The sequence below is a fragment of the Haliotis cracherodii genome, unplaced genomic scaffold, assembly GCF_022045235.1.
Source record: "Haliotis cracherodii isolate W230 unplaced genomic scaffold, xgHalCrac1.p SCAF_11, whole genome shotgun sequence".
In the NCBI taxonomy this organism is placed as follows: Eukaryota; Metazoa; Mollusca; class Gastropoda; order Lepetellida; family Haliotidae; genus Haliotis; species Haliotis cracherodii.
The window spans coordinates 21,337,461-21,363,145 of NW_027266266.1; the positions used below are offsets into that span (position 1 = coordinate 21,337,461).

The following is a 25,685-nucleotide window of genomic DNA, read 5'->3' on the forward strand; positions in this document are numbered from 1 at the left end:
TGCGTGCGTGCGTGCGTGCGTGCGTGCGTGCGTGCGTGCGTGCACCCACTGAGTAATCTTCTTTTTGTGAAACATGCGGCATAATTAGCTTGTTCCATTATTTTCAAGAACAAATCATGTAAAAGGAAATAAAAAATATCAGAGATTAGCGACTTGTTCCATAATGTCTTCCCGTTTATAGTAAACGCTTCTTTGTTCAACCTCTCGAGACCAAAGGCTGGGCGTAGATGAGACGGTAACTCGGCATGGAAGGCCCCAATGTTTAAAAATACTGCTCAAAAAATAATTTAAGCTGAAACTTCCGAGTTTTCACGTTTACATCCCCATGTTGCTCTCACAGCGCAAAATAATGATTGAAAATGGGCTCTACTGCTCAGGCAAATATTCATGTAGCAATGGTAAGTTCCGTGTGTTTGATGTGTTAAAGTCTCTAATGTAAATGTTCTTGATGTATTCTCGTTGACGCATTTATGTCAGGGGGCACGGGTTGCCCAGTCGTCAAAGGCGCCACAATTCCCTGTGCAATTCGAGCTGCGTCCCTTGGGCACGCCAGAACCCTATCATCCAGGCTCGCCCTGATTATGTGTCAAGGTTTGTCAGCACCATACCCTTGCTCGTGGGTTTCACCAAAGAGGTAAACGTCTACGATCGGCATATATTAGGGCTTTCCTCCCACATCAAGCTGACACGCTGCAGTATAACTGGAACACTGTTTAAAGTGGCGTTAAATTAAGCTCACCCACTCTTGTATATAACTATAACTATATAACTATTTTTGTTTGTTTGTTTGTTTGTTGTTTAACGCCGCGCTCATCACTATTCCAGCTATATGACGGCGGTCTGTAAATAATCGAATCTGGACCAGACAATCCAGTGATTGACATCATGAACACCCATCCACGCAATTGGGATACGATGACATGTATCAACCAAGTCAGCGAGCCTGATGACCCGATCCCGTTCGTCGCCTCTTACGACAAGCATAGTCGCCTTTTACGACAAGCATGGGTTGCTGAAGACCAATTCTACCCCGGATCTTCACAGGTTTCTAAATTAACTAAATGGTCCATAATATTCCAAATATTCCTGAAGATGCAAGTGAGATAAAAAAAAGGTCCCAGGCTCTAATTACTCCGCCCCCGCGCCTCTAACTGCAGAAGAATTACCAGAAGAGATACCAAGATTTATAATTCATCATCAGTTGGAACATAAGTCGGTTGATAATACTGGTCTGTTTTCAGCGGTAATGTTTGGGGACCCGCGCCACTATTGTAACTTAATTTCAACCTTTCATCCTCGATCTCCTTGAGACATTTTCTTCGAATTCGCTGTTCGGCAGCTGGCATGTTGGAATAGAAAGCATCAAAATTGGACGCGATGATGGCAATGGGCATTGCAATAAGTAAAATTCCGGACAAAGAGCAAATAACACCCACCACATATCCGGCCCAGGATTGTGGGCAAATGTCTCCATAACCAACCGTCGTCATGGTAACGACAGTCCACCATATTGCAATTGGAATGTTGCTGAATGTGTCTGCTTTGGTAGCTACCTCTGCAAAGTAAGCAAGAGTGGCATATATAACCACGGCCATCGTTAATGTCACCAAAAGCAGACCAAACGCACTTAAGCTCGCCTTCAGTGTGAATATCAACAATTTCATAACATTCGACGACTTTCCAAGGTGGAATATACGCAAAACGTTAAGACAGAACATGGCCCGTAAAACAGTATGGGCAATATGTACGTGCTCAACTATAGGAATGTGATCCAAAACGACCGCAGTCCACATAATTAATGTCAATGTTACATCCAGATTATTTAAACCAAAACTAAAAAATCGTTTCTTTTCGGGACAGATGGTAAACTTGGTGAGCAGTTCCACAGTAAAGAAAACGAGGCAGGCAAGATCCAGCCTGTAGATGGTGCCTTTCATCTCGGACTTCAGCAGCATGTCTAGGATGGAGCCGGATGCAAGATGGGAATCCTCTTTCCTCAAAGGCTCCCGAAGCTGTGGTATGGTGTACAGACAGGCGATGATCACGACCATTGATACGAAGAGCATGTAGATGGTAAACCATATCTGGAGATACACGAGGATTATATATATTTACTGGAGGACAAAAACAATATTTTCAAGCTTGTAAAGAACATGGAAATAACGATCTTTACATCATTTCCATAAATTAAGTAAAGTGATGTAAACGAGTGTACGCTTTGTCTCCTCGCCTCTTCGAAACGTTCCACAATATCTTTGGGGGTTTTCAGTATCTCGTATGAAGAGTGGATCATTTCACAACTGATTAAAGAGGGAAAATGGTCAATACTCATGGGACCATTTCAATTTAAGGACTAAATTAACGCTGCACTCAGAAATATTCCAGCTATATGACGGCGGTCAGTAAATAATCGAGTCTTGATCAGACAGTCCAGTGATTAATATCATGAGCATCGATCCACATAACTGTGATCGATGACATGCATCAACCTAGTCAGCGAGCCTGACCACTCGATCCCGTTAGGCGCCTCTTACGACAAGCATAGTCGCCTTTTACAGCAAGCATGGGTTACTGAAGACCTATTCTACTCCGGATCTTCACGGGTCTTTAAGAGCCCGGACATGTTATACACATTTCATGGAAAGACAAACGTTGCTCACAGCTAATATTTTCAATCAGCGTTTCGTCGTGAAAGGCCGGACATTTTATGGTATACATTCAAAGAAATTAACGAAATGCAAACAAATGCGCGATACTATAACCTTTACATGGAGTTTTCACACCTCACCCACTGGCACTGACTTAAATGGATCGTGTGGTTAGGTTTGGCGACGTTGTTAACAGCGTTGTGCCGTTCCCCGACGGTGTGCACCATTGCTCATAATATATTATCACTGGATTGTATGGCCCAGCCTCAATACAAGTCGTCATATTGCAGGACTATTTCAGTGAAAATTCCATGTAATATTCTTCACTATTCTACATTTTACGTTAAATGATTTTTAAAAGTTGAGCAAGCTGACAATGTTGTGTATGAAGGATTTAAGTCAAGCTTGCTGGGACTGTCACATGGTCCGAGTCTAGACGCCCTTTGGGGGTTGAAAAGCTGTCATATGTTTTATTGTCTGTTTGCACTCAGCAATATTCCAGCTATATAACGGAAGACTGTGAATAATCGAGACCAGACAATCCAGTGACTGACATCATGAGCATCGATCCACGCAATTGGGATCGATGACATGCATCAACCAAGTCAGCGAGCCTCACCACCCAATCCCGTTTGTCGCCTTTTACGACAAGCATATGCATGGGTTGCTGAAGACCTATTCTACCCCGGAATCTTCACGGGTCTGTCATATGTTTCAAGTCTCCATGGGCGTGAGCGACTAAACAGACATGACATCGCACAAAAACACTGGATGTTATCTAACCTTCAACCACATAAACTCAACACAAGAACTTGTTACCTTGCGACGAGAACAAATTGCATTAGTGAGTCAGTATTTCCTCTGGCTGTAGATATATAACACGCCAGGGACATATATAAGCTATCAGTGGTCGATAAAGCAATATAGCGTGAACTAAAAATAAATAGTGATCAATGCTGTAAAAACAAATACAGACTGGGCATGGATGCTTGCGTATTGGATTTCGTTGTACGCGACAATATGACAGTCGTATAATGTAAACCTTTGTAATCTGTACCAGACAAAACCCGTGATCGATGACGTAAGCACCGATACATCCCACAGGGTGTAAATCTCCTGGTCAGAAATGAGAGTTGGGATTGGTTACCCATCCATGTTCTATAAACCCTCGTACTCATTATCAGTAATCATTCCATTTTAATCAACTTTTTCAAAAAGTAAAGCGTACCGGTTAAATCCCAACACGTGTATAGTGAAACCTCGGTAATCCGGAGAACCTGCCTTCCAGAGCTTTTTGGGAATATTCATATATATTTAAAGCAGCATGGCTTAGCCCGTGATGATCCGTGGTAGAATAGGTCTTCAGCAACCCATACTTGCTGTAAAAGGCCACTATGCTTGTCGTAAAAGGCGAATAACGGGATCGGGTGGTCAGGCTCGCTGACTAGGTTGATGCCTGTCATCGCCTCACAATTGCATTGATTGATGCTCGCGATATCAATCTCTCGATTGTCTGGTCCAAACTCGATTTTCTAGAGACCGCCGTCATATAGCTGTAATATTGCTGAGTATGGCGTTAAACAACAACCAAGCAAACAAACTAAGCATCAATACCTCGTCTATTCAGAGGTTTGCTTATACGGATAATTTTACTTGGAACGGTAACATACGGAATAGCGAGGTATCACTGCATGTGCCCATCCTTGATATGTAATGCCACCTTAAGTTTCAATTCAAGTACTGCATTATATACGTACGTGATTAACAACGCTACATAAGACGATATAATTTGGATTGTTTCAAACTTGATTTAATGAATGAGATAAAATCTTTCGTTAAGTCAAGTGAATCTTAACAATGACCTTAACCCTTGACGTTAGCGTCAGGGTAGGGCATCATCACATATGACGTTAGCGTTAGGGCAGGACACGTTCACGCATCACAATAGCGTTAGGATACACCATGCTCAACAGATTCGCGAACACCCGTTAGCATCGCTGTATCTTTTCAGTCAGTTGCGAGTGTGCGTTTTCTGTATTTGTATCTTGTTTTTTCGTTCCTTGTGGCTGAAGTATGCGTGTCATTGCACCTAAGGTACTGACGTTATTACTGCACTGTGCTAAGTGTTTGTGAATCAATCACTGTTCCTGATTGCATAACACACAGGAAATCCCAGCACATTAAATTCGGTCTACTACTAACGAGGGCAACTTTCTGCAATTGGACAATTAATTATGATTGATCAGCTGTTCCCAGCAGTATTTCACAAGAGTTAATCGCATGGCACTTTGACCTTTCATTTACAAATACTTAACACACTATGTTTTTGTGTAAACATTTGGACCCATTCAAGGTTATCAAGTAACAGCTAACTGCAACAAGGGAAAATATTTATGTCGCAATCCAATACACGACAGTAATATTTCAAATTTATATTAAGTCAAACTGATGACACATATTTATATGTCGAATTCAATAAAAGTTCTGATAATGTTTGATGAGTTTCGTTGATGATTCACGAAGTAAAAAGGTTTACTCATTGTCATGTAAAAAGGTTTTGGGCGTCATACCTAACACACCGAATATAGTGGTATATAGTGAATGTGGAAGGCTTCCAATTCATATATCAAGCTATCAAGTTATCTGAGACAAAATAAATACTGTGTCGAAATATTAATAATACGATGTACAAGATATCGAAGAAAATGTAAATTGACGCTTTGGTATGCCAGCCATGAAAAAGAATTGGCCTTCAAAATTTAAATATTTGCTGTACAAATATTGATATGGTTATGTTAAGTCACAATACACAGACATGTCAGATCATTTTTACGCCGTTTTGCACAATCCCTTAATGATGTGTACATTCCGAAATGGCATAGCTCAATGTCCATTTCTAGAAATGACTCTACTGTTTTTGAATCTAGCTTTATCCGCCGAGCGATGAGTACATTTTCTCATGTTTATGTTTTGTGTAGCCTTCTCTCGATGTCAGTTGTCAATGAATGTATCGTGATCTTTTTATTGACACTGACAGATATGTATCATGTGTTTTTTTTACCTTGTAGATAATATAACAATAGATTGAAAGAAGACGAAGACGAAATTGAAGAATGAACTGTCGGACAAGCATTATATTTTTTCACACCACCAGGAGAAAAGCATCTACACCAGTCGGGTTCAGCCATTGTTGGCAAAATTCCAGCGACATGACGGTGGTATGTATAACATCGAGTCTGGACCAGTGATTGATATCATGAACATCGCCCCCCACACTTGGTATACAATGCCATCAAACAAGTCACAGAGAATCACCACCGATCCATTTGGCCGACTCTTACGACCTGCATAGGTTGCCGGTGGCCTATATCGTTACCCGAGGTCACCACGGGCTGCTATTGTAGTCATTTTGGTTGCATTTGTGTTCTGTTGTAATGAATCTTACTTCAGTTGGTAGACGTGAAACTGCTGTAACTCAGTACTGTGCAGTGCACTTCAAACTTATTTCTATAATCATTATATTCAGTAAACGGCATTGTTGTTACGGACTTATCAATGTATACCTGGTCACAGCTGCTCAATCTAATGTCTGTGTTCTCCCGGCAGAGATAGGTCATAGTGTTATATACGCACTTCATCCGAGCACAGAGATGCCCTTGTTATCTGTTCAACTGCGTCAGGTCATATTTGACAAGATAGAATGAACAATCGAGTATGACATCATGCATTACATCATCATTGCGATGACGTCATAACGATATTTACATTATGTTTTATTGATATTGTTCATATATATTTTTCAAATGGTCATGTTAGTAATTAAGTGCATCAGTCAACTGTTCTTGATATATTCATCTCAAAATTAAAGGATTATGATCAACTTAACGGTTAAAAATTAAATATTAACAGTATATGTTATTCTGATATCAATAGCGTTCGACGGTGTAATCCTTGGTCAGCATTGAATACTACGAACGATGTGATTTTGACGTTTACCCAGCCCAAGTTACCAAAGTTATGTCGGATGCATTCTCATATGGCCCCATTTTTGCCCTAGTGACTGCCTACACGAAGGCCATCATAACTCCCAGGAAGCACTGCCTGGACAAACCCACCCAGAACCTTTCGGAGAATTATTATTATTATTATTATTATGATGATGATGATGATGATGATGATGATGATGATGATGATAATGAAAAGATTAATTGACATTTTATTAATTAGTTATCATTCATCTACCATGGACGTTTACAAATATCTTCTGTTATTAAAGATAACATCTGTCACATCAACATAACATCCCGTTGTGTTAGCTATACGTACATAAACATATTTCTATGTTAATATTTAATAATATCACAAATTAATATGGATATCTTGACGATATGTAATTATGATAAATAGCAGATTAAATTCGCCCACTGTGAGGGGATGGTGCAAAGAGCGTGAACTGTGACTACAGGACATTCGCCGTCGTTTGGGGACCGAGCATTTGATATTCGGGTGTGTGCATGGGTGTGTGGGTGTGTGGGTGTGTTGTTGTGTTAAGCATAAGTATTTGTTTCAAGAATTAACGGGGTCAATTTATTGAATTGTTTTGGATTAAAACCCACAAACCACTTCGCCCCCCCCCCCCTCCTCCCGCCAACACACACACACACACACACACACACACACACACACACACACACACACACACACACACACTCTCTCTCTCTCTCTCTCTCTCTCTCTCTCTCACACACACACACTCTCACACACACTCTCTCACACACACTCACACACACACGCACTCACACACACTCACACACACTCACACTCACACACACATACATCATGATCTTTGTGTTGCCATCATTGGAATCTTCTCATTATTAATGTGTTTTGGGGCCAGCTTGCCAAATTCTTATGATCCATGGGCAGTAGACCAGTGAGACCGCTGCATCTGTTTCATTTTTTGATCTGTGGATAAAGATTCAGTGACCAAAGACTCTCGACATGACTGTATAACAAGAGGTATGACTTCAACTTTCCAATAGTCAAGTTCCCCTTCATGTCAAGCAATATTCCGGCAGCTCCAGCCCATGGTGTCTACATTTCAAAACTTTAACGGTACAACCGAGCATGCTTTTTCCACCAAGATTTCAAAAAGCGTCATACAACTCTTGCTCAGAAGTAGTTTGATCAAGGTTAAAACCTTTAAGTTTTCACAAGTTTGATGGTAGACATGTGGAGGACATTTCCACATTTGACGCATCAGTCACAAATATGATGTCTGTTCCAATTCCCTATTTTGACTTTACCATATGTTCATGTGTTTTGTTAGGGGAACAATTGACTGTCTTTGCATGTGTTTGTGACGGGTGCTACAGGTGGGGCAGGATACGCTCACCTTTTCGAGAACACCTGGTATCAACACTATTTGATGTTGTTTCATAAACACATGCTTATGATATGGTCGGAATCGTAACAGCGACTCAGTCTGCTTTTGGCAGAAATTTCTTATGGATTTGTAAAGGGGTTTGTCGCTGTTATTTACTGACAGGGGAGTTTATGCCTGCATGCCCACCTCATGACCCTTGTGTTATTGACAGGGAAGTTTATGCTTGCCTGCCCACCTCATGATCCTTGTGTTACTAACAAGTGAGTTTATGCCTGCATGCCCACCCCATATTCCTTGCGTTACTGACAAGGGAGTTTATGCCTGCATGCCCACCTCATGATCCTTGTGTTACTGACAAGGGAGTGTATGCCTGCATGCCCACCTCATGATCATTGTGTTACTAACAAGGGAGTTTATGCCTGCATGCCCACCTCATGATCCTTGTGTTACTGACAAGGGAGTTTATGCCTGCATGCCCACCTCATGATCCTTGTGTTACTGACAGGGAAGTTTATGCCTGAATGCCCACCTCATGATCCTTGTGTTACTGACAGAGAAGTTTATGCCTGCATGCCCACCTCATGATCCTTGTGTTACTGACAAGGGGCTTTATGCCTGTATGCCCACCTCATGATCATTGTGTTACTAACAAGTGAGTTTATGCCTGCATGCCCACCCCATATTCCTTGTGTTACTGACAAGGGAGTTTATGCCTGCATGACCACCTCATGATCCTTGTGTTACTGACAAGGGGCTTTATGCCTGTATGCCCACCTCATGATTCTTGTGTTACTAACAAGTGAGTTTATGCCTGCATGCCCACCTCATGATCCTTGTGTTACTGACAAGGGGCTTTATGCCTGTATGCCCACCTCATGATCCTTGTGTTACTAACAAGTGAGTTTATGCCTGCATGCCCACCCCATATTCCTTGTGTTACTGACAAGGGAGTTTATGCCTGCATGACCACCTCATGATCCTTGTGTTACTGACAAGGGGGTTTATGCCTGCATGCCCACCTCATGATCCTTGTGTTACTGACAGGGAAGTTTATGCCTGCATGCCCACCTCATGATCCTTGTGTTACTGACAGAGAAGTTTATGCCTGCATGCCCACCTCATGATCATTGTGTTACTGACAAGGGGGTTTATGCCTGCATGCCCACCTCATGATCCTTGTGTTACTAACAAGGGAGTTTAAGCTTGCATGCCATCCTCATGATCATTGTGTTACTAACAAGGGGGTTTATGCCTGCATGCCCACCTCATGGTCCTTGTGTTACTAACAAGGGAGTTTAAGCCTGCATGGCCAAAACATGATCCTTGTGTTACCGATAGGGGAGTTTATGCCTGCATGCCCACCTCACGATCATTGTGTTATTGATAGGGGAGTTTATGCCTGCATGCCCACATCATGATCCTTGTGTTACTGACAAGGGAGTTTATACCTGCATGCCCACCTCATGATCCTTGTGTTACTGATAGGGGAGTTAATACCTGCATGCCCACCTCATGATCCTTGTGTTACTAACAAGGGAGTTTAAGCTTGCATGACCACCTCATGATCCTTGTGTTACTGACATGGGAGTTTAAGCCTGCATGCCCACCTCACGATCCTTGTGTTACTGACAGGGGAGTTTATGCCTGCATGCCCACCTCATGATCCTTGTGTTACTGATAGGGGAGTTTATGCCTGCATGCCCACCTCACAATCCTTGTGTTACTGATAGGGGAGTTTATGCCTGCATGCCCACCTCACGATCATTGTGTTACTGATAGGGGAGTTTATGCCTTCATGTCCACCTCATGATCCTTGTGTTACTGACAAGGGAGTTTATGCCTGCATGCCCACCTCACGATCATTGTGTTACTGATAGGGGAGTTTATGCCTGCATGCCCACCTCATGATCCTTGTGTTACTGATAGGGGAGTTTATACTTGCATGCCCACCTCATGATCCTTGTGTTACTAACAAGGGAGTTTAAGCTTGCATGACCACCTCATGATCCTTGTGTTACTGACATGGGAGTTTAAGCTTGCATGCCCACCTCACGATCCTTGTGTTACTGACATGGGAGTTTACGCCTGCATGCCCACCTCACAATCCTTGTGTTACCGATAGGGGAGTTTATACCTGCATGCCCACCTCACAATCCTTGTGTTACTGATAGGGGAGTTTATGCCTGCATGCCCACCTCATGATCCTTGTGTTACTGATAGGGGAGTTTATGCCTGCATGTCCACCTCATGATCCTTGTGTTACTGATAGGGGAGTTTAAGCCTGCATGACCACCTTATGATCCTTGTATTACTGACAAGGAAGTTAATGTCTGCATGACCACCTTCATCAAGGCCATCCATGTGTTACCAACAAGGGAGGAGAATGTACCTGAACGCCCATCACGGCCATTCACGCGTTACCAACGATGGAGGAGGAAGTACGTGCCCGCCCGTCAAGGCCATCCACGTGTTACCAGCAAGGGAGGAGAATGTACGTGCCCACCCATCAATGACTTCCACATGTTACCAACAAGGGAGGTGAATGTACCCGCACGCCCATAAAAGCCATTCACGTGTTGCCAACAAGGGAGGAGAATGTACCTGCCCGCCCATCAATGACTTCCACATGTTACCAACAAGGAGAGGTGAATGTACGTGCCCACCCATCAAGGCCATTCACGTGTTACCAACAAGGGAGGAGAATATACGTGCCCACCCATAAAGGCCATTCACGTGTTACCAATAAGGGAGGTGAATGTACGTGCCCGCCCATCAAGGCCATTCACGTGTTACCAACAAGGGAGGAGGATGTACCTGCCCGCCCACCAATGACTTCAACATCTTACCAACAAGGAAGGGGGGTGTACCTGCCCGCCCATCAATGACTTCCACATCTTACCAACAAGGGAGGAGAATGTACCTGCCTGCCCATCAATGACTTCCACATCTTATCAGCAAGGTAGGAGGATGTACCTGCCCGACCATTAAGGCCATGTTCTATGTTCATTTGCAATCAAATATAAAATGACGTTACATACAAATTCATATTTTGACAAATGAGCCAGATGTCTCGTTTAAAGATTATTCACGGTGTGGTCGATTCTACACTACACAGTGTATAGCACGCACATGTGTGATCATCAGCTGTTTTTGCACTGGGTAAAATAGACTTAGAGTTGTGAATGCCAAGGCTATATCTAAAAGATTGATGAACATACATCACCACCTGTCCTTGGTATAACAATTCAAGATAAAAATAGGACTACATTCGATATTGGGGAGTTTTAATAAAACATAGCTATCCAGCCGAAGTAATTAAATCTGCATGCTAGATTTCATATCATAATACGATCAGGAGTACTGATTATTTTTTTTACTATATCTACAGGTAGCGCTACAAGATTGCTTGTCTATTTGTATGTTCGTTTATTTACATTAACATTATAAAACACTGATGAAATGATTGAAATGAAAATAATATATATATATATTGCCAAATATGATGTGTATTTCAAATATTTTGAACAAAATAATACAACTTATTTGACCCTCACATAACGATATGCCAAGTTATGTGACGGAGGCTTGTAAATAACAAATATCAAACTCTGGATTGCCTGGTACAGGCTCCATTATACAAGCCAGCTGTCATATAGCAAGAATAATGCTGAGTGCGGATTAAACATCAAACAAATTGAACGTCTAGACATGTGGCTCATAGCCATTATAAACTTTATAAATGAGCAGTATTATATTATCAGTGATCAGCAATATATTGCATTCTGTCTCATTCACTAATATATGGTCATGTTATGTTCTATCAGTAAAATTTTTAATAGAGCAGGTATTATCAGTCAGATAGTTAAACAATATATTGCATTCTGTCTGATCCACTAATATATTGTCCTCTTATCTTCTGTCAGTAAAAATTATAATAGAGCAGGTGTTATCAGTCAGATAGTTAATATATTGCACTCTGTCTGGTCCACTAATATGTGGTCATGTTATGTTCTGTCAGTAACATTTATAATCGAGCAGGTATTATCAGTCAGATAGTTAAACAATATATTCAGTCGGTCTGCCCCACTAATATAGCATAAACGTTACCTTAGAAACTATGGAATGCTGTGGAAACTCCATGGTCATCCAAAGGTGCTGCCTCGTCGACAGTTCCTCTCTGTTGACGAAGGGGTGTTCGTTCAGGGACTTCTCTATCACGTCAATCACAGCCTTGGCTTTAAGTGTCGTTGTATACATCTTCCAGCAGCACTCCGATATCAACGATTCGTCAATCTGCCAAAAATCCAGTTCAGTTTTCACAGTAAAACTGCAAACATTTTTAGGAAGATGCAGTTCCCCTGTGCGGTAGAGGTCGAAAATTGACAGCATCACTTTGGGGTTTCTGTCGAAAAAGTACTCGTTTTCTTCGGGGTTGTATTCCGGCCATTTCTCGGTCAAACGTCCAAGCTTTGTCTGTGGAAACCGTAGCAGAACGCTTTTTCGGATTGTGAATTTTTTCCCCGATACGTTTATGTTCACTGTATCCATCGCTGATCAACAAAGACTGGATGAGTCATGGATTACATGCTTATTGAACATCCGCATTTAACATACAGGCGTTTCAACGTGTTTTGAGTCTAGAACTTATGTGCGATGATGTACAACGATAAGCTTCTGTTACGTGTTCATTAACATCAGAGCGCAGCACTGTTCTTCCAACCTTTCCCAAGTCTGAAAAGATTTCGATGGTCTGAGAAACCGATCCAAATATGCCATCTAGGCGACGAGAACCTCCCACCGTATATAACTGTAGTCAGCGCTACATAGTTAATTGCACAAATGATTGATTGTTCAAGAAAATGAGGAATCAATTAAATGCTCCACATGTTGGCAGATGATTAGTTTAAGTGTGTCGATACTTGCCACAGTCCTTGCGCCTGTAAGGAACGAAAATAAACATTAGGGTCTAACATCAATGAGAGTTGATATTTGAACAATATTGTATGTACATAAACGTTCTTGTTAACAACGGTGTGGCAGTGGGAAAGTATGTAAGGGGTATTGCAGCTGTTTCGCGTAAACAACAGCGTTTATTTCTACACAGTGAAATCCCAGTAAGTACGAATTCTTTAGTGAAGAAACCTCACACTCCAAATAATATTGTTGAGAACATATATTTATTTACAAAGATATATTACTCAGTACTGATGAGTCAGGAATTTTATATTAATTTTTGTATTAATATTTTATGTTTTTATCAGTAACTTCAATAATCTGGACACCAGTTAATACGAAATGGTTCTTCACATTTTTTCTGCTTCTTTTTATTATATATGTTATTTTTTAATCAGTATTTTTAATAATCTTGACACTAGTTAATACGAAATGTTTCTTCTTCACATTTTATCTGCTTCTTTTTATTATATACGTTATTTTTTAATCAGTATTTTGAATAATCTTGACACTAGTTAATACGAAATGTTTCTTCTTCACATTTTATCTGCTTCTTTTTATTATATACGTTATATTTAATCAGTACTTTTAATAATCTTGACATTAGTGAATACGAAATGTTTCTTCTTCCTTGTCTTATTGTTACAATATTTTTTAATCGGTACCTTCAAGACTGATTTCATATTAAATATATACGAGTATGTTCCATTAATTCGTATGTATAGATCTTAAGTTGCGCATAACATCATTGATAAGGTTTATTTTAAACTGACGAAAAGCACTGTGTTAGCTTCAAAATAAAGGACAAAGGTAAATAGCGTTGTTTAATTTCGGCACCAGAAATCATCAACATATTTTTCGTAATGACCCTTTTCGCGAACAACTGGTGTCATTACTTCTTGTCAGGGATCCCTTCATATTATGTTCTCTCCTATTTTGCTTTTAATGCGCAATGGAACCAGTTTCGGTGGATACTCGAGACTGGTTATTTTCTGGCGTGTACGTGTTATATTTACTTTTTTTGTACGGAAATGTTCAATTTTTCTTAATATTCTTCCATAATTTTCCAAATTTGTAATTTTTTCTTGAAACCAAAACCTTACCTTTCACTTCTACTTTGTCTGGAAACTCTTTCATATAACGCACGTGTCTGAAAAGAAAGTTGATCAGATGGAATTGATGCCGTGAAAGGAAAAAAGGGAATAACTAAAGACAAAACATAAATGGATACAGGTACATCTGTTACGAAATAAAGCATTACTGAAAAAAAAAATCATTTAAATTAAGCAACCGTTTTACCTCACTGCGAACATGTTTTTAAGACACATTTGATCCACACAAAATATGTTAAAAAATGTTGATTAAACATGGTAAGCGCGATCCATCAGAGTGATTTTCATCAATAAACTTCAAAGCTCTTTGGCATTATTCAATTTATACTGACGGGAAAAAAATAACTGTGTTTAATATAAAGTTCAATAAAAAATAAATTTATTCCGTAATTAAATAAAACATCTTTCATTACATATTCATGAAGATACCTCCTCGACTTTAAGGTCGTGATTCACAGTTTACACGTGTATCTTAATGCACGGCGCACAATTTGAATGTTTGCGTCTTTGTTGGGGGCATGATACTCACACACGTATCTTAAAATGTGAAATAACACAATGATTGTTAAGCTATCAGGTCCTAATAAAATACGTTTGTTTGTCCGGAAAAAAAACGTTTACACAACACCACGGGTAGATGTAAAATCAACGTCTGCGCGCCGTGGGTATGCTGCAGGAAGAGGAATAGCGCAAAAAGAAATTGCCAGACATTTTTTATGTTCATCGAAACATCTGAGGCTTCGGAAGATAAGACTGACAGTATACTGTTTCATATGTTTCACCTAGACAGCTCTGATAGTCTTGCAAGGGTCTACAGGCTTCCTTGGACAGCTCTGGTAGTATTGCAATGGTCTACAGGCTTCACTTGGACAGCTCTGGTAGTCTAGCAAGGGTCTACAGGCTTTACCTGGACAGCTCTGATAGTCTTGCAAGGGTCTACAGGCTTCACCTGGATAGCTCTAATAGTCTTGGAAGGGTCTACAGGCTTCGCCTGGATAGCTCTGATAGTCTTGCAAGGATCTACAGGCTTCACCTGGACAGCTCTGATAGTCGTACAAGGGTCTACGGGCTTCACTTGGACAGCTCTGATAGTCGTACAAGGGTCTACGGGCTTCACTTGGACAGCTCTAATAGTCTTGCAAGGGTCTACAGGCTTCACTTGGACAGCTCTAATAGTCTTGCAAGGGTCTACAGGCTTCACTTGGACAGCTCTAATAGTCTTGCAAGGGTCTACAGGCTCCACCTGGACAGCTCTGATAGTCGTGCAAGGGTCTACAGGCTCCACTTGGACAGCTCTGATAGTCTTGCAAGGGTCTAGGGGCTTCACTTGGACAGCTCTAATTAGTCTTGCAAGGGTCTACAGGCTTCACCTGGACAGCTCTGATAGTCTTGCAATGGTCTACAGGCTTCACCTGGACAGCTCTAATAGTCTTGCAAGGGTCTACAGGCTTCACTTGGACAGCTCTGATAGTCTTGCAATGGTCTACAGGCTTCACCTGGACAGCTCTGATAGTCTTGCAATGGTCTACAGGCTTAACTTGGACAGCTCTTGTAGTCTTGCAATGGTCTACAGGCTTAACTTGGACAGCTCTTGTAGTCTTGCAATGGTCTACAGGCTTAACTTGGACTGCTCTGGTAGTCTTGCAATGGTCTACAGGCGTCCAGCGAACGATTTGGCGACACTTGCGTTACCCAACGTTGAGTGGAAGTGTTATGGTATGGGTTAACATCACAACTCATGGGAAAACACATCTGACTGCAAATGGCAGTTTAAAAAGGCGTACGCTGACGGGGCGACATCGTTCGTGATCATGTTCTTCTCTTTGTGCAAATGCATTGACGTGAAGTCACTTTGCAGCAGGATAATGCCCGCCCACATGGTGCACGTGTTGTAACATACTTTTTGAGGCAGTGTACCATTGTTGCACTATCATGGTCGACTGTTTCTCCAAACCTCTCCCCCTAGAACACGTCAGGGATGAGATGGAAGCGCTGCCACGACAGGCGTCGAAACAAGTCAGTAAAGCTAGCTTAATTTGACCAAGCTTTGGTTGACATTTTTTCAATCATCTCATGTTTTCAATGCGTCGCCGCTGCCTCACTTGTATATATGCAAATGGTGGTCACAACCGATATTGATATTCATAATTGAGTTGTTATTCCACCCCTCTTTTAGGGCGTGTTGCTCTGGCTCCTGTTACCAGGTAGAGGTTCTGTAATTGAATTTGTAATGATAAATCAAACGAACGACCAAATATTATGTTGGTGACGCAGAATATTTTTTTTTCATTAGTATAGATATTTATATAGGGCGCCATCGACCACTTTTTAGTTTTTGTTAGCGTCACTAGTTTTGTATACACAGAACTATTAGTTGTGTAGAGTGGAGATAGGGAATAAACTGTGACGTGTTTCCGACACGTGTTACTGTAGGCCTTTCAGGCATTGGGGTTTGCTCAGCGTTTTTTTATATCTGAAACTTACATTGTTATGGACATTGAAGCATCGCGTTTTCGGTATGTCGAAATAGTGCTTGTGTGGTTTATAGACAGCAGTTTCAATAAAGCTACTTCGTCCTGAACTATCGGGTTTACAGGGTTCGAGTAAACGAGGTTTTTACTGCATGCACAATCAAAGCGACACAACCCTCTCCTGAATCATAAGACATTTCTGCTAAAGGGACCGCCTCCGTGGTCTAGTGGTAGAGCGTCCGCCCCCGAGAGCGGAAGGTCCGGGGTTCGATCCCCGGCCGCGTCATACCAAAATACGTTAAAAGATGGTACTTGTTGTTATACTTTCTGACGCTTGGCATTAAGGGGCTAAACAAGGACTGGTCGGCTCGGAGTCAGTATACTGTGTCTGAGTGGGGTATTCATGTTAAACTGCGGCATGGTATCTCAGTGAGCTAGCACTACAAATCGGCATCAGTCCGGACTAGTACAAGCAGCCACACAAACACACACACGTACATACACGTCGCTGTATAAGTGCAATAATCTTGGACGCGACGTTAAACCCCATTTCACCTCACCTCACCTCTGCTAAAGGCAACGTCCATTGTACGATTCCGACTGTCATGACCATGTGTTAATGAGTGTGTGAGTTTAAATTCAGCGTCGTATCAGCATTACTTCAGCAATATAGCGACACATGTGTTAATGAATCACCATCAAATAGTGATAATACCAGGTGTTCGCGAAAATGTGATCGTATCCTTATCCATCGGCATTTGGTTTCATTTTTGACATCGTCCCGATCATTGAAAATAGTGATTTAACCATGGTAACCACTTGTAGTGACAAATGTCCCAGGGATGAAGGAATTACGTTTTAACTAACTTTGCCGTGTGGGATAGTGGTGTATAAAGTGGTTGGTTCTTGGTTCTTTTTATGAGCTTGCAAAATGTTTTGAAAATCCACATGGCATTATTTCCCCATAACTACTTTCTATGAACGTGAAGAAAGCCCCTCCTTGATCATTTTAAGTGTTTTGTTTTGTTTGTTGTTTAACGCTGCACTCGGCAATATTCCAGGTATATGACGGCGGTCTGTAAATTATCGAGTCTGGACCAGACAATCCAGTGATTGACATCATGAGCATCGACCTACGCAATTGTCATTTTAAGGAGTTTGCTTAATCTGTGAGACCGAGACACATGTGGTAGATCTAGAAATAAATTTCTTTTTCTTTTTAAATTTGGAAATTCAGTGCAGAGAAAGAATGACCATATATTTAGGTCAAAGCGTCAAGCTAAATGTTGATCGTACTATGCGTGGTTTGGGCAGATTGAACCTTCATCCTTATCAGTTAATAAATCAATTCCAATTACCATCCTTTGCCTCACAAAACAGTACATTGAAGCGATGTGGCAAATCATAGTTATATATTATACAGTAAATGTATCATTAATGTAGCATTTGAATGATTTTAAAAAAATAATTGAATAAATTCAATTACAACATCAGTGTATTAGAGATAGCCTGATTAGTATCACTGGCGAAACGTCATGAATGTTATCCCATTGTGAAATTATATACAACGATGAAACCAGGTGTTCGCTAATAATGAGGTAGGTTTCACACAATCAATGAAGTAATATACAATTTATCATCATCAAGAGGACGCTTCAAATGGTTCTTCTTTTGCCCACTCAAGGGACGACCATTTAATAATTGAGGGAGAAGGGAGGGAAGAGTACTGGAGCTGTCACACGATCAATGAAGTAACATACAAGATATCATTATAAACAGGGGACTTTAAATGAGTCTTCTTTTCCCCACTCAGGGGACTTTAAATAATTCTTCTTTTGCCCACTCAGGGGACGACCATTTAAAATTCGAGGGAGGGAAGGGTCCTGGAACTATTGTTAGGGACAAAATACTTCTTGTGGCTCATTCAAGATAAAGATTGTTTTCTCTGAAATCAGAAGACGCAGATTATTTTCAGGACATCATTATGTCCTGCGATAAATAATAATAAATGAGCCTTTACCGCAAATATAAAATAGTTTTGTCACTAGTAATGACTAAACTTGCTAGAAAAAAGAACTTTGCAGTTACTGACTTAGATTTGTCATCGTTTGAACAGTAGTTCAGGTAGACCTAAGCTTGTGAGTTAAAACTGGGAAAAAACCCGAAGTTGCACAGGTCGTGAGTGTGTATCGTTCATGATTTCTACGCGCAAAGCTAAAAATGATTTGAAGAATTTAAGAGTGAGTGAGTGATTGAGTGAGTATGGTTTTGCGCCGCTTTTAGAAATATTCCAGCAATATCACGGCAGGGACACCTGAAATGGGCTTCACAAATTATACCAATTTGTGGAATCGAACCCGGGTCTTCGGCGTGACGAGCGAACACTTTAACCACTTGGCTACCCGACCGCCCCAAAGAAGAATTTAAGATGATCCAGGGACATGACTCTACACGACAATATCAACAACTAAGACCCGTTCTTGTAAACACTTTGATTCCGCAGACACGCAAAGTAATTTATATCTTTCACATTCATGAATATGCTCTTTAGAATACATAAAGGTTATTTCATCTCCCTGTGGATATTCCGGTTTAGAAACTGTTCCCAGTAACCTATGCTTGTCGTGGGCGACGCTAAAATATGGTTTGGTGTTCAGGCTCGGTGAGATGGTTGATAGCTTTTAATCGGCGTGGGGTGTTTCTTTTAATCAAGGATCAACATTGTTTATATCAGATACTCGAAACATAATCACAATTAGCAGAAAATAAAAGACTTTGACACTCTCTCTAACAAATGAACTCACATGTCAATGTTTGGAGTCCTGCATCCCGAAGACGCTGCCGCAAGCAAGAAACATGAAACGACAAGAAAAGATGAAAGACAACTGGTGCAATTGATTCGGAAGATTTGTTTCCACTCCGTCAGCAACCATTTGGGCACTGCACCAAGTATGAACTCTGTGTCGTTGAAAGACACTTCAGCAATGTTGTCTGATGGTTGGACCTACAATATTGGCTGGAGAGTGTAGTTCTTGATATTCCTTTAACCAAACCAGAAACGGATTCCACTAAATGAGAAAGGAACGCATGTTCCCTAGTTTGCAAACAAGGGAATGCTTTAAACTTAGGAAGCATTCTTTGACAAAACTCAGATTCCCTAGATGTCGCATAATATTTGAAATATCAGGAACCACCAACAGTTTCATTTTCTTATGCGAATACGATTTCATCCAACTCGTTCAGTTACAGAAACGTCTTGCGGAACGTGGACGTCGCAGTGCATGATGTAAACTCCACCACATGTGGCTGCCACGAAACCAACTACCCACCTGCTGGTCATTTTATCACATAGGACAGGTAAAAAATATCGTAAATAGCCTGCTACCAATTGGGATCCCAACTCTAAAATCATTATGAATGCTGTCGAAGCGTATGCCAAGACGTGGGCCAAATGAGACGACAAACCCCTTGAATGTCTTTCTAACAGGATTAAGTCAGTGCGTCATGTTGTCATTGGCAGAATGCACAAACTGAAAATGAGGAAGCAGAATTGGAAAAAAATAATTCTATCCCAACCAGAAGCCATCTAAACTCTGAAACGTTTATAGTTGTTCCCACTGACAATACCTCTACTAATACAACTACTATATGTAAAGCATCACTACAATACTTGTTTGATCAAAGACTGTTTTATAAGTGACATATCAAATCATGCCTCACATAAGGCCAGTATATGAACTTAGAAACAGATCTGCCAACCCACCAATCAGTACTATCAACCTCTGGCGTAACTTTACCCCCTGATGGCATCTCCATTCCTCTTCTCTACTCGGTTCCAAAGAACCATAAAATCGGTAAAAAGAGAGATCCAGTGCACCAAAATCCAAATCTTAAAGATTAACCGTGGTCCTGATACAATGAAGGAAGTGCTTTCTTTATATTTACAGAAAGTATTTGAGACAAGCAGACTTAGTACCATCGGTCTCTCAATAACGCAAGGGATCTGCTTCAAGTTTTGCAATCTCAGAATAACAACCATGTTGATTATGTCAAAGCACTGCACTCCATATACTACTATCCCTCACGACAAACATACGGAAAATGCCATTCTATGGGTCATTGGCCATGTGGTATGCACATACATAGTTACATCCCTATCTTCAAGGTTCAGGACAATTTGCTAAAAATGAAAGCAAATGTCATATGTACGTCTAAATTTCACAACTTTGCATATACAATCGAGCGTGCTCTTTCTACGAAGATTTTAAAGTGCATCAGAGTATTCTTGCTCGGGTCGTGCTTGATCAGGTTTTCTGCTTTCGGAGCCGCGGTGGGCTGTCGGGGAGTGTTGTGGTAGACATGACGATGTGGAGGACATTTTCAAGTCTAGCCAAACATATTTAAAACAGATAAAAACGGAGAATATTGTGAATATTTAAAAATATATTTATATCGCTTTATCTTAATATGCATAATGTATTTTGGCTCATATTACAATTATCAAGGCAAATATATGAATAGTTTTCATCCATATGTCAAGATGCACAATGTTTCCATTGTGGATCAATGACAATCAGTGATGAAATGACAGCTGTCGCAGCTGACGGTTATTTTCAACAACAGACTATGTCACATGAAAGCCATTATCAAATGCCCGTACAATATATATATTATGATAACTTATAATAGCTTCTGCATGTATGAGCATAGGTATTTGTATGATGTGATACTGTTTAAAAGAAGAACTGTGTCAATACAATTTGCATTGGGTTAAGTATTAAGGTTAATTTGTTTTTGACTGCAGGAGAGCGCCATTTTGGTTTCTCTAAACACATTTTGAGTTTTTAAAATAAAATGAGAGTGACATGGACATGTTTTAACCAATCTCCCGTCGTATTCTGTGACTTAGTCATGTTTCGCAATGTAGATAATCCATGCAATTTGTTCATTTTGTTTTTAAAATAGCTAATTTTTTTAGGGGAAATACGTCTCATTTCTCTAAAGTTAACGGTCTATATTTTGAATAAAGAATAAACTTTGCGCATCGAGGGATTATCTCTTTGTGTTATAGGCGTAGTATGGCGCAGTCAGCAAGACAGGTTCCAGGTAGGAATTCAGGTCAAGCCTGTAACGCGCCCTCAAGCTTTCTCCCTTCACACTGCTATTGCAACTTATTGTTCAAGACGATTAAATACCAGGCTTTATAAAGTATGACTTTGTTCAATAAACAACACATGTAAAACAACCGGTTTTGATGTGAGGATTTTGTAATTAGTTGTCTTTATAATGATATGTGTGGTGCTTGCAATGCGGAGTTGAGCACAGTATTGTTTCAAGTAGTTCACTGTATGTAATGTACCGTTTCATGCGGCTGTTTAGAGTTCTGCATGGTTTATTGTTTTGACAGTTTTTGTTATATTCCGGCAGAGATTATACACCCATATATGTTCTTTGCTTCTGGATACATAGGCAATCAACAGGTTGGTCTAGTTCTGTAGTTTGCAATTGCCTTCATAAACATATGACGGTTGCATGATAAATCCACGATGTTTGAGTTGAACATAGTAACATTCTTCTAAACATTGGCTAAACCGGAAGTAACAACACCTAGTTAACCAAACGGAACCGTACCCAAGGGTAATGAGATAGTCAGTGAGTTTTGTTTAACGCCGCTTTGAATAGTATTCCACTTATATCACGGTGTGTCAGCTTGATGTGGGAGGAAAATCCGATGTGATGCAGGTCTTAGATGTCCACCACATTTGAAGTGCTATCTATAGAGGACTTGTAATCAATTTAAAAAAATTATCATTGGTACTAAAATTGGGTATACACCAAGTTCTGCCTGCCAAGTTCGGCCCAGTTATGTGTTTTCTTGTTTTGGTTTTCCTTGTGCTGACCATTTAAAGACACTGTTTCTTTTATGGTGCTTTCCAATCATAACTACGTCAACAACAAACAATTTGAACTTTACACCAATCCTCTCCTCCCATTGCTTACATTTCTTTCCTCTGCATATGACATTATATGGCGGGGAACAGTTGATGCTCGGCAGCAATCTCTACTTGTCAATAGTAACACGTACGTAATCATGACCGCATCCGTAGTCTAGAGGTAGAGCTTTCGTCATACCAGATGACGTTAAAAAGATGAGACTTGTTGTCACCCTGCCTGGCACTCTGCATTAAGGGGCTAAAACAAGGACTGGTCTGAGTGGCGTGTTCATGTTAAACTGGGGCATGGTTTCTCAGTGGGCTAGAGCTTAAATATCGGATATCTCCGAACACACACACACACACACACACACACACACACACACACACACACACACACACACACACACACACACACACACACACACACACGTGTAATCGATAGTAATGTACTTGTATCAACCATATCAGTAACAAGGACAGGGATGTACATAGACATATAGTCCACATTAAAACGTACCATGATGGTCTGCCAGAATATAATCGTGTTTGCCCGAAAACCCCGCAATCCACATGATTAATGTTTGGAACATGTACATACAATAAAAGGGACACTACTGTGGACCAATGATTCGATAATTTGGAAAGGTGTAAATCGGGACGATTTCACATGAATGTGCCTGTACGGATTAACGGGGTTGCATTATATTATGGACAGTGAGTGGGTTTGGTTTAACGACGCTTTGGACACCATTTCAGTTATTACCACGGCGTGTCAGCTTTATGACGGAGGAAAGCCCAAAGTGATGCAGGTGTCAAACGGTAAAACCCACAAGCACAGGTATGGTGCTGACAATCCAAGAAACATAATCCAACCCGGCGAACCGGGATTCCAACCCATGATCATAGGTTTCTGACGAGCTCAAAGAGACATGACCGTCTCCGTGGTCTAGTGGTAGAGCGTCCGCCCGGAGAGCAGAAGGTCCGGGGTTCGATCCCCGGCCGCGTCATACCAAAAGACGTTAAAAGATTGTACTTGTTGTTACCCTGTCTGGCGCTCGGCATTAAGGGGCTAAAACAAGGACTGGTCGGCTCGGAGTCAGTATACTGTGTCTGAGTGGGGTATTCATGTTAAACTGCGGCATGGTATCTCAGTGGGCTAGCACTATAAATCGGCATCAGTCCGGACTAGTACAAGCATCCAGACGAACACACACACGTGCATGCACGTCGCTATATAAGTGCAATAATCTTGGACGTGACGTTAAACCCCATTTCACCTCACCTCACCTCACCTCAAAGAGACATAACTCTGCACAGCGAAATGCGGCGCCTTAGTTATGGATTGTGGATTAGAATATACACAATGGTGCTACTACCCCTACTACTGCTGCTACTACCTCTACGACCCCCTACTGTTAATACTACTACTACTCCTACGACCTATGCTATTACTCCTACAACTCCTACTATTACTATTGCACTTACTACTGCTTCAACTACGTTCCTAGTATTTGATATAAGCTTTTCCTACCGTCTGACACAACACTGACAAAAGGTTTTCTTTTGCCTCGCCGACCCCAATACTGCTGCTACTACCTCTATGACCACTACTGCTACTACTACTACTACTACTACTACTCCTACGACCCATGATATTACTCCTAAAACTCCTACTATTACTGTTGCACTCACTAGTATTTGCTCCCAGTATTTGATATAAGGTTTTCCTACCGTCTGACACAACACTGACAAAAGGTCTTCCTCAACGGGGTCAACGCCCACGAACCATCTGACACAACACTGACAAGGATTTCGGTAACGTTATCAACGCCCACTAACCAACTGACACAACACTATACTGTTCGTATGCGTTATCCGTTACACATAGATAGACACGGGCATACCGAAATAACCCACTGCCTGACATAAAAAAGGTGTGATGACGTTACATGTATATTACATATTATCCTGTTTCACTATATTACACAAACTACTTCAATATACAAGTGGTGCAGTGGTTTCATATGAGAGAAAGAGAGGAAGGGGGAGAGAGAGCGAGAGAGAGACAGAGCGAGTGAGAGAGAGAGGGGAGAGAGAGCGAGAGAGAGAGAGAGACAGAGCGAGTGAGTGAGAGAGACAGAGCGAGAGAGTGAGAGAGAGAGCTTTGTATTCATGAATCAGTTGTTTATGTCAATTTGTTCTCGTCGCTATATAGCTGAAATAATGTCGATGTGACGTTAAAATTTAATTCACTCCCTCAAGTGAACGCGACGCTTTCACATTCACCTCCCTGAACACAATGTTTAATACGACTTCTGCCTTAAAATTGTAATGCTAACATTTAAATGTTAATTTGAGGAGAGGCAAATACTGTCCACAGTATTCTTCAAAATTCGTCTGCTTTTCAGTTTGACAGACAGACAGACAGACAGACAGACAGACAGAGAGAGAGACAGAGAGAGACAGAGTGTAGGGAAGGATAAAGGAGAATTTATTTACGGAAAGAGAGGACGGAGTCAGAGACAGGAGAGACAAGAGGCAGGGTGAAACAGAAGTAGGTCGAAGGTGTGTGTGTGTGAGGTGGGGGTGGGTGGGTGGGGGAGTGGGTATGTGGGAAGAATGACAAAACGAGAGACAGAGAAAGAGACAGAGTGGAGGCGAAGGAGAAAGGGGTATTCAATAACACAAACGCCATCAGAGACTTCAGTGATGTATATCGAAGAGTATGATACCTACTGTTCTACGGTTGACCTTGTCGCTGTTCTTGTTCACTCGTCCTCAGTAAACAGAGACTCCGATCCTCTAGGATAATGCTCAGTTACCATACCTCCACGTGTCAGACAGTGGCATACCCTTCTGAACACCTCCAACGGACAGACTGCAATGTTATGTTCGCAGCTGACAATACAACCATATATACACCGTTTGACAAACACAGCAAATCTAGGTTACAACATCTGCTACATCACGTGACCTTTTTTCATGGATAATTTTGCCAGCTGTAATACGTATGCCTTTGATATGCAAATGAGGTTCTTACTTGCTCTGGAAAACTTGGGTAATAAAAGAGATTTTTATTGTATATCTGAATAATGAACCATGCTGTTTTTTCAGCATGTCATGGCGGAATGGATTTTACACTTCTGAGCTATGTGAGGAATCGAACCGCCTTCAACGTG

At 41.1% G+C, this 25,685-nt stretch overlaps 1 protein-coding gene and 1 pseudogene across 2 annotated transcripts; one reads left to right on the top strand and one right to left on the bottom strand.

Annotated features, from left to right (window-relative positions):
• On the bottom strand, positions 1-25,415 carry LOC139456327 (potassium voltage-gated channel protein Shaw-like). Of its 2 annotated transcripts, none has more exons than XM_071237965.1 (4): positions 25,243-25,415; positions 14,091-14,137; positions 12,142-12,971; positions 1-2,084 (listed from the first exon to the last, which is right to left on the bottom strand). In XM_071237965.1, exons 3-4 carry the CDS (start codon positions 12,580-12,582, stop codon positions 1,185-1,187), a joined length of 1,341 nt encoding a protein of 446 aa, XP_071094066.1. In that variant the 5' UTR covers positions 12,583-12,971; positions 14,091-14,137; positions 25,243-25,415; the 3' UTR covers positions 1-1,184. The 2 variants fall into 2 exon arrangements, with proteins under 2 accessions (XP_071094066.1, XP_071094067.1); XM_071237966.1 differs by having other exon boundaries at positions 25,239-25,415.
• LOC139454932 (uncharacterized) overlaps positions 16,032-25,685 on the top strand; it is a 35,735-nt pseudogene continuing 26,081 nt past the window's right edge.

Bases quoted from the DNA above. Each gene is read 5' to 3' on its own strand.
- LOC139456327 (XM_071237965.1), bottom strand. From the start codon at position 12,582: ATGGATACAGTGAACATAAACGTATCGGGGAAAAAATTCACAATCCGA. The intron at 2,085-12,141 runs GTAACGTTTATG...GTGTATCTCCAG, and splicing joins AGCATTCCATAGTTTCTAAG to ATATGGTTTACCATCTACAT.